Source organism: Coffea arabica, chromosome 2c, assembly GCF_036785885.1.
Source record: "Coffea arabica cultivar ET-39 chromosome 2c, Coffea Arabica ET-39 HiFi, whole genome shotgun sequence".
In the NCBI taxonomy this organism is placed as follows: Eukaryota; Viridiplantae; Streptophyta; class Magnoliopsida; order Gentianales; family Rubiaceae; genus Coffea; species Coffea arabica.
Window position 1 is genome coordinate 73,964,883 of NC_092312.1, and position 12,208 is coordinate 73,977,090.

General features: G+C 35.8%; 1 protein-coding gene across 1 annotated transcript; it reads right to left on the minus strand.

Moving 5' to 3' along the window:
• Positions 1-431: 431 nt before the first annotated feature.
• Positions 432-6,911, minus strand: LOC140003779 (uncharacterized). Its single transcript, XM_072076445.1, has 13 exons — positions 6,394-6,911; positions 5,307-5,398; positions 5,183-5,202; positions 4,117-4,357; positions 3,945-4,040; positions 3,739-3,854; positions 3,533-3,613; positions 2,766-2,889; positions 2,600-2,649; positions 2,140-2,230; positions 1,762-1,797; positions 1,426-1,523; positions 432-1,034 (listed from the first exon to the last, which is right to left on the minus strand). Exons 1-13 carry the CDS (start codon positions 6,714-6,716, stop codon positions 918-920), a joined length of 1,485 nt encoding a protein of 494 aa, XP_071932546.1. The 5' UTR covers positions 6,717-6,911; the 3' UTR covers positions 432-917.
• Between the last annotated feature and the right edge of the window lie 5,297 nt (positions 6,912-12,208).

The following is a 12,208-nucleotide window of genomic DNA, read 5'->3' on the forward strand; positions in this document are numbered from 1 at the left end:
GCTGGTGGGAGTGCTGATCACCAAACTCCCTCCTATTTCTATTCTTCCATATTTGCCACAAAATATTTGCAGTTAGACCAATGCGATCTTTCCTGCCTGTCTGCTCCTTGCTTCAGTACTTCCTCAGCTGGGGGCTTACTTCGTCCGTCTCTCATTCTTGATTTTGGTAATAATTTTTTTTTATTTTTGGGATTTTTTTGGACCATTAAATTTATAGAAAATTCAATTGGTGTTCATGTTATCAACCATGTCCAAAAAATAGAATTGAAAAAACAACAGGATAAGCTATTGTGACGAACTAAAATACATGTGAAGTACAAGAGAGTCAATACATGGTAACCCTTTGAATACAGTTGGACCACTACAGCGTTCCAAATTTGTCAACAAAGATTTGCAAAGGCTCTCTATTGAAAATTACAAAAACACGAAAATATTAAAAGCATCTTCTGTTACTGGAGAATGGAAACCATAAAGCCAGTCAAATACAAGTCAAGTCCATAAATTTGCATCTTGAACTATACTGCTGAGGACTGTGAGCTCAAAACTATACGAAGCACTAGAATTATATGCCGCAGAATAGGTAAAGATGCATGTTTTCTGCAGTAACTATTGTACGTGTTTTTCAGATCCATTGTGCTTAGCACATGCACAAGACAGTATTGAGAGATTCTGGACGTATATATGTACATGCATGCTTTACTTTGAGAATTTTAAGGCTTAAATTACAATTCCATATACACATAAATGACAATGAATTTGGGTTTTAGGTAAGCTATAAATAACTGCACGTCCGACTAATGAGACCACGCGACCTTTACATCTCAAAGCAGCTTTGCTACACTGCACTTTCCTTCAAATCTTGTTGCAACTTTCTCAAGCTAATTGACTTAGAACAGCTGTGTAAGCAGTACAACAGATCAGTTAGCGCCAAACTCCCGGTTCCACTGTTCAAGTTCTTCCCACTTGCTCCTTTGCAGGCTAGGTCTGATTGCAGTCATTGCCTTCTGAAAATCTCCATATCTCAAACACCTTACCTGCACATTGAAACGCACACCTTAATGGAACCTTTCCTCCCAGTATATAATACATAGCATAAAAATCTAGCAACGGACTAAATGATGCAGATGGAGCCCAAAATAAAAAAGGGCACTTATCAGGATTTCCAGAGAAGGATGAAGAAGCATTAAGGAGAAAGAAAATTTTAAGATGCTATACAAAAAGAACAGCAACAGAGAATGAAACTTGAAAAAGGATTAAATGGTCACATCTCCTTGACACAGAAATTGCATTAGCAGAAAAAGATGCACAAAACTAAAAGGACGTTGGACAAGTCATGAAATTAAATACCACCTCAGGGGACTGGAACATGAAACAGAGAGGCACGAAACTGAAGATCTGAAAATAATACATTTTAAACTCACTCACTTGATTTGCCTGGACATTTAGGATGTTTGCACCAAGCTCTCTAATGGGCATCATTGCAGCTTCCTCGCACAAGGCTTGTAGATCGCTTCCAGAGTATCCTGTGCAAGTGAGCTTTATATAAAATACTACTTACCAACAATGATTAATCTTTTATGTCCTCAGCATAATCTGGCTTGAGCAGACTAATTTATTTGCTCATCTGAAATTTCAGGTTCTCAATTCCCAACCCCAGATTCAGGTCAGATTTTCATCAATTTGCGTCTGTTTCAAAAACTAAGCTGGAACCCCACCCTCAAGTCCCAGGTAAAAGTTAAGACAACAAAGCAGTAATGTTACCTTCTGTCTCTTTCACGAGCCTCTCCAGCTCTCCATCTGATGCAACGAGACAAAAAGAAAGATGAGATTAATAAGAGAGAACATGCCATATAACTAACAATTTAATTTCTTCACTTTTCTACTGCATGGACTTTTTTCTCATCCAAAAAATCCAATCATGTTGACGAGAATGGTAATATGTCATTTGAGTTGTAAATATACAATGCCTTTAATGAAACTGTTTGGGAGAAAATGGATTTAGCTATTGCTTATTTATTTACTTTTACAGATTATAATAACAAAAGGCTTCAGTGCCACTAAGCTTAATTTATACTTCTGAAAGTATACTCCTGAAACCTTAAAAAAAAGATGCCGCATTCATTCGAGAAATTTACTCACCAGGCAAAGAAAATGCTTGGCCCTTGAGTTTGTGCTTCAGAAGTTGCTTTCTGACATTTGCATCTGGCAGTGGGATGTATATTCTCTTCACCTGATTAGGGATTTCATTGTTGCAACACAGCAAAGGATAAAAATCAGTTAACATGTCTCGTGTAAAAGATAGCAAGTCAGTTTTGTTTCTTTCCATTTTTCAAAATAATCTTCTGAAGAAGTGATCCAAGAAAGGTCTTCCATAATAAATTTCAAAATATCCCAATTGGGAAACAAAAATGCAGGTTCTGGTTTCCATTTAAAAGCATGCCACAATTACCAATTTTTTTAAAGTCAGGAATAAGAATTACTATACTTGGAGATGCACACATAATATGTTCTCTCATTCGTTTTTCAATTATTTTTTGCAATTTGCAGTCTTATTTTCCCTAATGCTTAGCAGTAGAAAATTGATGCAGCAGCTACTAACCAGTCTCCTTAGGACTGCATCATCCAGCTCTTGTGGTTTGTTGGTAGCTCCTGCCAAAACATAAACACAAGTATCAATGTGTTTATTTTTATACAAATAGATGGCCATTTGCCCAAGGAATTCAACAGATCAATATATCAAACTTTACAATCAACACAAAACTTACCAATTACAATAACAAGATCATCAGAATTTGATGTAACTCCATCAAATTGTATTAGAAACTCAGATTTCAATCTTCTGCTTGCTTCATTTTCATTTGACATCCTCACAGACATAATACTATCGATCTGATAACCATGTAATACGCTAGTAAGTTTCCTGCTGTGAAAATAGAAATTTTAAAAACAACGCTTGGTCAATACTTTTGGACAAGTCTCAGTGTGCCCTTTTTTTTTTTGCATTATTGTGTGCGTGTATGTCAGAGAGAGAGGGGACAATCACAGGAAAGCATGATGAAAAAAGCGGTGGGTAAGAACTAAATATCATTTGTTAAATGCTGATGACAAGCAAAGGACTGTATGTGGTAATATGCACTAGCCTAGGAAATTTCATAGTTCACTAGTCCTTGCTCATCCTTTTCACCCTTTATATCTGAATAACATGCAAAGTAAAACTTCTTACAATGAACTCATAACAATCGCCACACAATTTAAATCGAAACAGAAATAATGAAGAGTTAAAAATAAAAAGGTGCAGTTCGGTGAATGAGCAACTTTACTGTGACTAGCATTTTCCCTCTGTAGTGTAACTACAGTTCTATTTTTACTTGTTTTCACTCTATTTTTCAGTTAATTTTCTTTCAGTTTCCTTCTTTCCCCAGCAAGTTCTTCTGGAGACAAAGGTTGCCACAGTGCAATGCAAGCAATAGCATGTGTAACATAAGAGAACAAAACACATTTACAGCTGCAACATTTTGATTTAGTAAAATACCTCATCCATAAAAATTACAGATGGCTGCTTAGAAATAGCAACAGCAAAAAGCGTGCGGACAAGTTTTTCGCCCTCTCCAACCTGCAATTGACATAGATGACTTCTGGTTTCTCTCTCTTTTTTTTTTTTTTTTTTTTTTTTTTTTTTTTTTTAAAAAGACAGAAAAACCCTGTCCACAGAGCAAATCACTAGGAAAAGACACACACCCACTTTGAGGTCAGTGTAGATGCAGAAACATTAAAAAAAGTTGCCTGTGACTCTGAAGCAACTGCTTTAGCAAGCATGGTCTTTCCAGTACCAGGTGGACCAAAAAGAAGCAAACCTGCAAAACAAAAGTAAAATTACATTCAAATAAAAAAAAAATTGGCGCTACAAGGGATATAAACCAACATAAACTACATTTTTGTCATACCTCTAGCTGGCTTTCGTAGGCCAGTGAAGAGGTCCTTTCTTTTAGTTGGAAGAATAACCATTTCTAACAGGGCTTGTTTGGCCTTTTCAAGGCCGGCTGCAAGCAAAGTTTCAGTAAACACACAAGCTGAAAGAACATATCTACAAAAGACAATATGTTTCAAAGCTTCTACCAATGTCTTCCCACTTCACAGAAGGGCTTCTGTCTACAATCACAGAGTTGATCATTTCAACCAATTTTGCATCATAACTGCTATCAGCTTCCTGGGAAGGTTTTGCACTCGAGGCACCATTCTTCTGATTCCTCATGACAGATCCATTGCTATTCTTACTAGAAAGCTTCTGTGATGTAGGTTTTCTGGAATAAGAAGTCGCTTGAGCATCTACACCACTTTGCAACTGAGGTGCACTACTCTAGACAGAAGATTTAAAGATGTATTACGAAAACTGACCAGCAAAAATAAAAAAAAAATTACATTTGTCACTATTACTCAAGGTGGAACAATGCTAGAAATGGACATTCTCACTTACTACAGAATTCTGACATGATTTTTCCAGGGATCCACAGAGACAACAGTTAACAACTTAAGACTAAGTAGCCCAGGCCATTAATTAATCAAATATTTTCATCCAACTCAGCAGTGACATCATGCATAAATTGACATCTTATGGGGAGGTCAGAAATAAATGGTCGGATCATGTAACCTTCTAACAGCTTAGTACGTGCATAAAAGCATGTTCACAAGTACCATGCCACACTTCTACAGCGAAGAACAAAGTTCCACTGCTTCTTGTCCGTCAAGGGATGGTTTCTTTAAAGTGAATCTCAACAAGCTTGCGGTACTCATAATAAGTGTAGTTATTAAGATATCTGCAGAGCAATATCCTTTAAAATTATAACAACCAAGTCATACTGCAGAGATTTGCTACAAGGAGGCAATGCACCAAACAGAAAATAAAGCAGACTGTAAGTTTTTGTTAGTTAATATGAAATAACACATTTATAAAAACATATCCCTGGTTCACTAAATCTTCTTTTCAGCTTTCTATCATCTTACGACTAAGAAAAATTGAGTGAAAAGCCAAAATTGCAAGCTGTGAGACACAAAAAAAAAAACGCAATTTCATAATCATAACAAGGGCTACATGGATCTTTCTATGTGCATAAACATTACAAGTAAAACAATAAAAGAAATCTATCACACCCTAAACTTACACATGATAAGAAGCAATTCATACCTTCACTGTCGATACGCCACCTAAATCAGGAAGAAAAAGGATAGACATCAATAAAAGTACACACAAGAAGTGTCTTAAGATTGATGAAATGCATAAATATGTTCAAATTAACGATTTTAACCACCTGCTCTTCGGCTTAAAGTTTGTAGTCTCTCAGAAACTTGCCCCTGCCATTGTGATATCTTCTGACGATAGGATTTCACCTTCTCTTGTTCGCTGTTGGTAAATAATTGAAGTGACAACAAAGAAGCAACTCATTACATTACTCCATTTATTTGACACATAGCAGACAAGGAAAAGCAGTAAATAGGAAAACCAGCTCCCCAAATACTTAGCAATTGTCTGCTTTTGCCTTCTTTTGAAAAGTAAGCAAACCAAATATTAAGCTCAAACTTAATCTTGAAAAAAGAGCACAAAAAAGGTACAAAATAAATAATAGAATCAATTAAGCTCCAAGTGACATTAGTGATAACCAAGGTAGATCAACAGTCCACCTGAGCACCAGATGTCCCAGTTTAATCTCAAACATTACCCTAGGTAGACTCTACCTAATACATGACCCAATTCAATAATCCAACTCTATCAACTGCCAATGGTAATATCCTGATTTAAAATTGACCACAAGTTCAACTAGTTATGCGTCCTGATGTTAAGTGCCAGAGTGACCCCCCCAACACAAAAAAATAAAAAACAAAAAAAGAAGAAGCAGCAGGCCCTATTCCTCCTCTCCTAGACATCAACTAGAAACCACGAATCATAGATAGCCATTTTGATGATCAACAAAAGCAAACTAACTACTCTCTGAATCCTCAAAACCAAATTTCTAAAGCTGCAAACTCTAGCACCCTATTAGAATACCTAAAGGCCGTATTCATGATATCTTATTTTAATTTCTCTAATTCAAAGTGCTGTAAGTTGCTATGAACAGGCACATATTTAATTATAGGAGCACTGAAACTAGTCAAAAACCAGTCTAATAACTAAAGCACACACCACGCTCAGCTGCACAGAGACATATCACGAATTGTCTAACACACTACACCGACCATTACACACATAAAAGCTGTAGGTTGAACAAAAGTACAAGCATATCTAATAACAAGGTTAACAGCGTTGAAATTTTGAAAAACCTAGACATGATACCGAAACAATTCAATACAGATTACGGATTACAAAGCTAACCCATTAAAATTGGGGCAAAATTAGGATACCTAGAAGTGACATAAGAAGGAACAGAAATAGAAATTGCTTCAGCGAGAATTCTCTGAGCGGTTTGATAATTGGAGATCGCATCTTCAACCAATCCCCACTCTTCAGCCCGAACGGCCTTGGCAATCTCCTCTTTAGCCAAGTCAAAGTAGCCTTTGAGCTTATACGCTGCCCGCTCGTTCCCAGTAGCAACGCCGCCGGAGACTCCGTCCATCCCTGAAGGGCGTCGATCGCTGGATAGATATGACGACGAGGATGATGACGAAGAATAATCGGAACTGAATATCGAGCCTAAGGTTTCGATTAAGCCCTTGAAAACACTCATCCCAGTATTACTAATAACACACTATTTAAAGCACGTTGAAAATAAAATTTGACGAGCGAAGTAAATAGGGCAGTATTCAATACTCAGAAGCATAGAATCTCGGTTAGAAAGCTACCATCGCGTGGGGAAAGAAAAGGGCCAAAAAAAAAGGACGAAGTCCGATCAGGCGAGCAAATTTGGTAACAACCGAATTCATACCCGATTTCAAATTTAATTTGATAATTTGAAAACGAATATTTGATAATTTGATATAAAAGTGATATTTATCAAATTCATCGAATTTTAATATGGTATAAAATAGGTAATGAAATTATCGATTTCATAATAATTGATTTCGAATTCAAATTCGGTAAAATGAAATAGGGTATCGTATTAAAGCATTCGAACACTAAAATAATTTATAAATTTATATATTATATTGATAAATGCTATATACTATTAATAAATTATATAGATAAAAGCTATTAATAATAGATAGTATATAATATTATCATGTACCTATAATAATAAAAATATATAATGATGTAAAATATATTATTTTAGTATTTGTTATATTATTATTATAATAATACAAATATACAACAATATTTAACTATAATACTTACTCTTTTATACATAACTAGAAGACCATAAGTATAAGTATAGTACTAAATATTAAACATAATTAGTAATTAGAATTTAGATATTGGTTCATCATTCATGTTTGGATTGTTAAATATTTGAATGTGTAATGTTTAATTTGCAAGTATTAGTATACTTTCATTTTACATTACATATACAATTTATGAATTTATATTCTCTAATCACTGATCTTGTTTAAACGTAGACAACTAAACAGTATGATTAAACAATCTAAACGAATGTCTATGAATTGCATGTCAACATATTAGTGTATTAGCATTCACCGTTGAAAAGCAATCAAATTTTTTTGCAAATTAAGCATTTAACCTATATAAAAAATAAGAATAAATGTAAGTGTAATGCAATACATTATTAGTAAATTATAACCGATTAAGAGTATACAACAACACAAGTGAGTTCCATTTAATTATGTGAAAATTATTATCTAATTCGGTTATAACCGGTTTCATGACCATTTTCGAATTCAATTTGGTAATCGAATGAATTCGATTATTCCCAATTCAAAATTGAAAGCGATTTAGAGTTTTACAAGTAAAATAATAAAAAAAACTAAATTCAAATAGTCGAATAATCGAATTTGTATCGAATGCATATCCTTAGATCAGTCATTTGAATGCGTTATCGGGAATCATCATTCCATGTCCCTAACCCAACAGTGTAGCTGCCTCCTACCCTGTTCAATAGAATGAATTTCACTCGTGAAGGGAAGATGGCTCATTCTTTTTTTTTTTTTTCAACAAACAGTAATATCATTATATATATTAACACTTAATAATACAAGAATAAATTATAAAAAAGGGTAACAACCCTCTCATCTTTCTTAACTGCTTCTACTAATCATATTGGAAAATCATTTACCCATTCTATGTCATTAATTAGTTTTGTTGCAAAATGTGCTAGCATATGACTTGCTATATTAGTTGTTCTAGGTACAAAAGAAATTGTGCAATGCTCAAAACGTTGTGTTAATTCCTCAATTTCCTCCAGTATAGTTGCTAGATGACCATCCTGCACATTGTTGCTTCTAATTTAGTCAATGGTTGTTTTGCAGTCTGATAGGATTGCAATTTTCCTCCAGCCTACTTCTCTTGCCATTTGGAGTGCCAATCTAATGGTTAAAGTTTATTCCATCAAAGCTTCTCCCTTCTTCCTTCCCACTACTTCCGTTGCTCTTAGAATATTTCCTTTCCAATGCCTTACAATGATTCCCTTCTCTATTCAGATTATCCTTGTGTTTATAGCAATATCTGTGTTGATTGTAATGATTCCCTCTTGTGAGATTAAACTTGTTTGCTTTATCTAATTTGGAGTTGCTTCTTCCTATTTCCTTGTTGTTTCCTGTCTTCTTGTCTTTTTGAATTCAATCCATTCTTGTTGTGCCTTTAGCAGTATGTCTCTTGCTTCTCCCTTTTCCTGTTCAAACACTGACTTGTTTCTTGCTTACCATATGTCATCCCTCTCCACAAACTGTGCATATGTCATCCCCTTTGCCTATTCTATTATGGATTGCTTCTTTAACCGCTAATCCATTTTGTAAACACCTCCAAATGACGTGTTTCAGCTTGTGTTTTAAGCTCAAATTGCAAAGTTGCTTCCAGACGCTAAGCTTTTTGATTTCTCAACTTGTTTCCTCTTCTAGGTTCTATCTTCTTTTGTCATTATTGCTCTCCTGCATAGCCATTGCATAGCCTGTCTTCACCATGTAGACTCCAGACTTAGAGAAACTCCAAAAGAATCTATCGTGTCTTTTGAACAAATTGAGAGGCATGCAGGCTATTTGCTCTTTATCCTTTTGATTGAAGACTTGCTATAGGATTTCTTTATTCCATCTTTCCTTTTGTATCAGTTGGTCCACTGTTTGCAGTTGACAATTTGGAGGGCATATCATAGATCCTTTCCCTGATTCAGAGCCTATTACCTGCCTATCCTTCCATATATTCACCTGTTTTCCATTTCCAACTCTTTTCCACAGCCCTTGTTGGATCAAGTTCCATGCACTATGAATGCTTCTCCATGTCCAGGATGGTAATTGAGAAGGGTGAGTTTCCAGAGCTTTAGGATCTTTTAAACATTTAGCCCTGATTACTTTACTCATAAGCAGGTTGGGGAAAGCGATCTTCCTCCAAAGTTGGGGAACAAGCAAAGCTTCATTAAAGGCTTCTAAGTCTCTGAAACCCAGTCCCCTTCTCCCTTTGACCTCAGTTAGTTTTTTCTAACTTATCCAGTGTAACATCCCGAATATTAGGAGGTTGTTTGTGAAGAAAATATTAAAATATATTTCTTCGGGTTTGATTTAAAACCTTATTTTGTTTTAAAAGACTAGAAACCCTAATGTTTTAATCAAAAAAAAAACCCTAGTTTACTTGTGACTAAACGGATTCTTAAATCTCTCATATTTTACTAGAGATCCTAATGTTAATTATTGAAATTGTAAATTCCTCACGTTTTCTTAAAAATTTCCTTTTATTTGAAAATTATTATTTATTAAGGCCCTACTACCCAATTGTTCAACAATAAGTGTAGATGAACCTGGAAATAGGGTTTTACACTTCGGTTTCAAGATTTGAGCAAAATTAGGGTTTTCGCGATTTTTCGTCGGATGAATTTTCGATACTGACCAAGGATCAATTTGGTGATTAAAAGTGACTTTTAAGTGAAAAATAATATGTGATTAGTAGCAATGATATAAGGTTAGTGAATGGGAAGTAAAAACCCTAATACGTGTGTTTTTAAGAAAAACGGCGCGAACCGGCGGGTCCCGCGCACTACCGGTTGAACGCACCACTTGACCACCACTTTCTTACCATACAAGCTTATTGACTTTTGAGCAAAATATCTTCTTGTTTGGCAGCTGCTTTGACCGAAAATTTGAGGCTAGAAAATAGCAAGGAAGAAAAGTCCAAAATACCCTTACTGTTTTAAGTTTTTCCTCAGCAGTCCGTTTCTTCAGTTTGTCCAGTTTATTACGTTTTTTCACTAGAATGCGTACTGATTTAGCTTTTTACCAAAACATGAAAGTTGTGGTACTCTGACTTAGCTTTAAAATGCCTCTAAGAACACTTGAATCGGACTTGTGTACTCTGAGATATGACCATTACAGTGTAAGGCGGTTATCAGCCGACAAATTGGATTTTGGTTCTGTAATTTGAGGATTTGACTAAGCTACATTAGGAACTGGACTAAGTGACCTTTATGAACATTGCAGCCCTATATCTTAGCTTCGAAACGGCTTAGGTTGCGTCTCAATCCGATAAGTGTAGCCTCGGATATGTTATTTCCGCATTCATACGTCAAATCTGCCTTGTGCTAGATTGTATTTCTGCACTTGCTATTATTGTAATTCCTATTCTTATGATATTGTAAGCCTATGGAACGGCTTTTGACTTGAATTGCTGATATTTATGATGTTGGATTTTGGTTGAGGAAAAATAATGAAGCCTAAATGGCTGGAAAATTAGGTAAACACAAGGGGCATGCTGCCCAAATTTACGCTCGAAGACTAGAGAACTACTTGCAACTTGAGTAAGGGTTAAGAGTGATTACTGCTTGAACCATCTAGGGTACTTGAGTCTTCTTGTTCCGAGGTATATAAGTAAGGACTTGGCCGAACTTGTACCCTTGAGAAATGCAATCATGATTGCTCGAAGTATGTTTTCCTTGTATTTTCCACTCGCATGACGATTTCAAGTATAAAAGTTACAAAGTTTTACCGTTTAAAAAGTGAGCAAGTGTTTCACGACTACCATCCAAGTGAATTCCAATTTCTTGAATTTTATTGAACGAAACGTTTAAGTTTCGAATCTGAGTCATGTTTCAAAGTTCTCAAACTGAGTTTTATCGCAGATTTGGACTCCGAACCCGGAGTATAACCTGAAAGTGACCAGTAAAGGCACTATATCTTTTGGTGAGTGCTTTCAAATACCGAATTGAACTTGATACTTGAACTTGATACGTGACCAATCTGATTACATGTTATATACGTGAATTGTAAGGGCAAGAGTGTACTTTATCGCACTTGCCCTTACGTGATATACTTGTTTATTGTTGCAATTGACTTGATATACTTGATTATGATGCGCGCACTTCCTGGAATTCCAGAAACCCTGTGGCGAGTTACTCTAGTCGAGCCGGCAAGGGTTTGGTCGATTGGGTAACGAACCCTGGGTCTCTTGTATTGTCGAGTGGAGTGATATCTCCTCGACTAATCGGTATACTCGAGTATTACCACCCGTGTTCTTGAGGATTTTGGGCCCAGCTGGGGGTTGAACGGTGGACGGAGAGTCGTTTAAGTGGTGTTCTACTGGATTGGTTACTTACTTGAAAGTTGACGGAGTGTCAACTACTATGTGATCAAGCCCTGATGATGAATGGAAGTTGGCTCCTGAGAGCCATCCGTATCCTTATGCTTTGGAATGATTATTGTTTATTGGATTATTGTTTCTTTTGAAAAACTTCTACACTCGCTCATTTTAAGATTGTTACTTGACGTGTTATTGCTCACATTTATGAACTCTTCATGCTCGTTACTTTGCTATATCAAAAACTTGTACTTATAAATAATGGTCAATTTGCTATTTGGAACCTCACTGGGCTTTTAGCTCATTCCACTCCATTTGTTTTCCTTTCAGGGGTACGAGCGAGGTGTGAGTTATGTAAAGTCTAGCATAGACTAGTTGTTTGATTTTTGACTTGTACTCGCGCTATTCCTCGGATGGAACATGTTGTACTTGGATTGTATACGTTTTGAACTAATTTGGTGTATTGAGACTTTGTACCTCGATTTCTATCAATGTAAATTATAAGCTTGAATTGGGAATGTTATTTATGGTTCATGGATGTGTGTACATGAC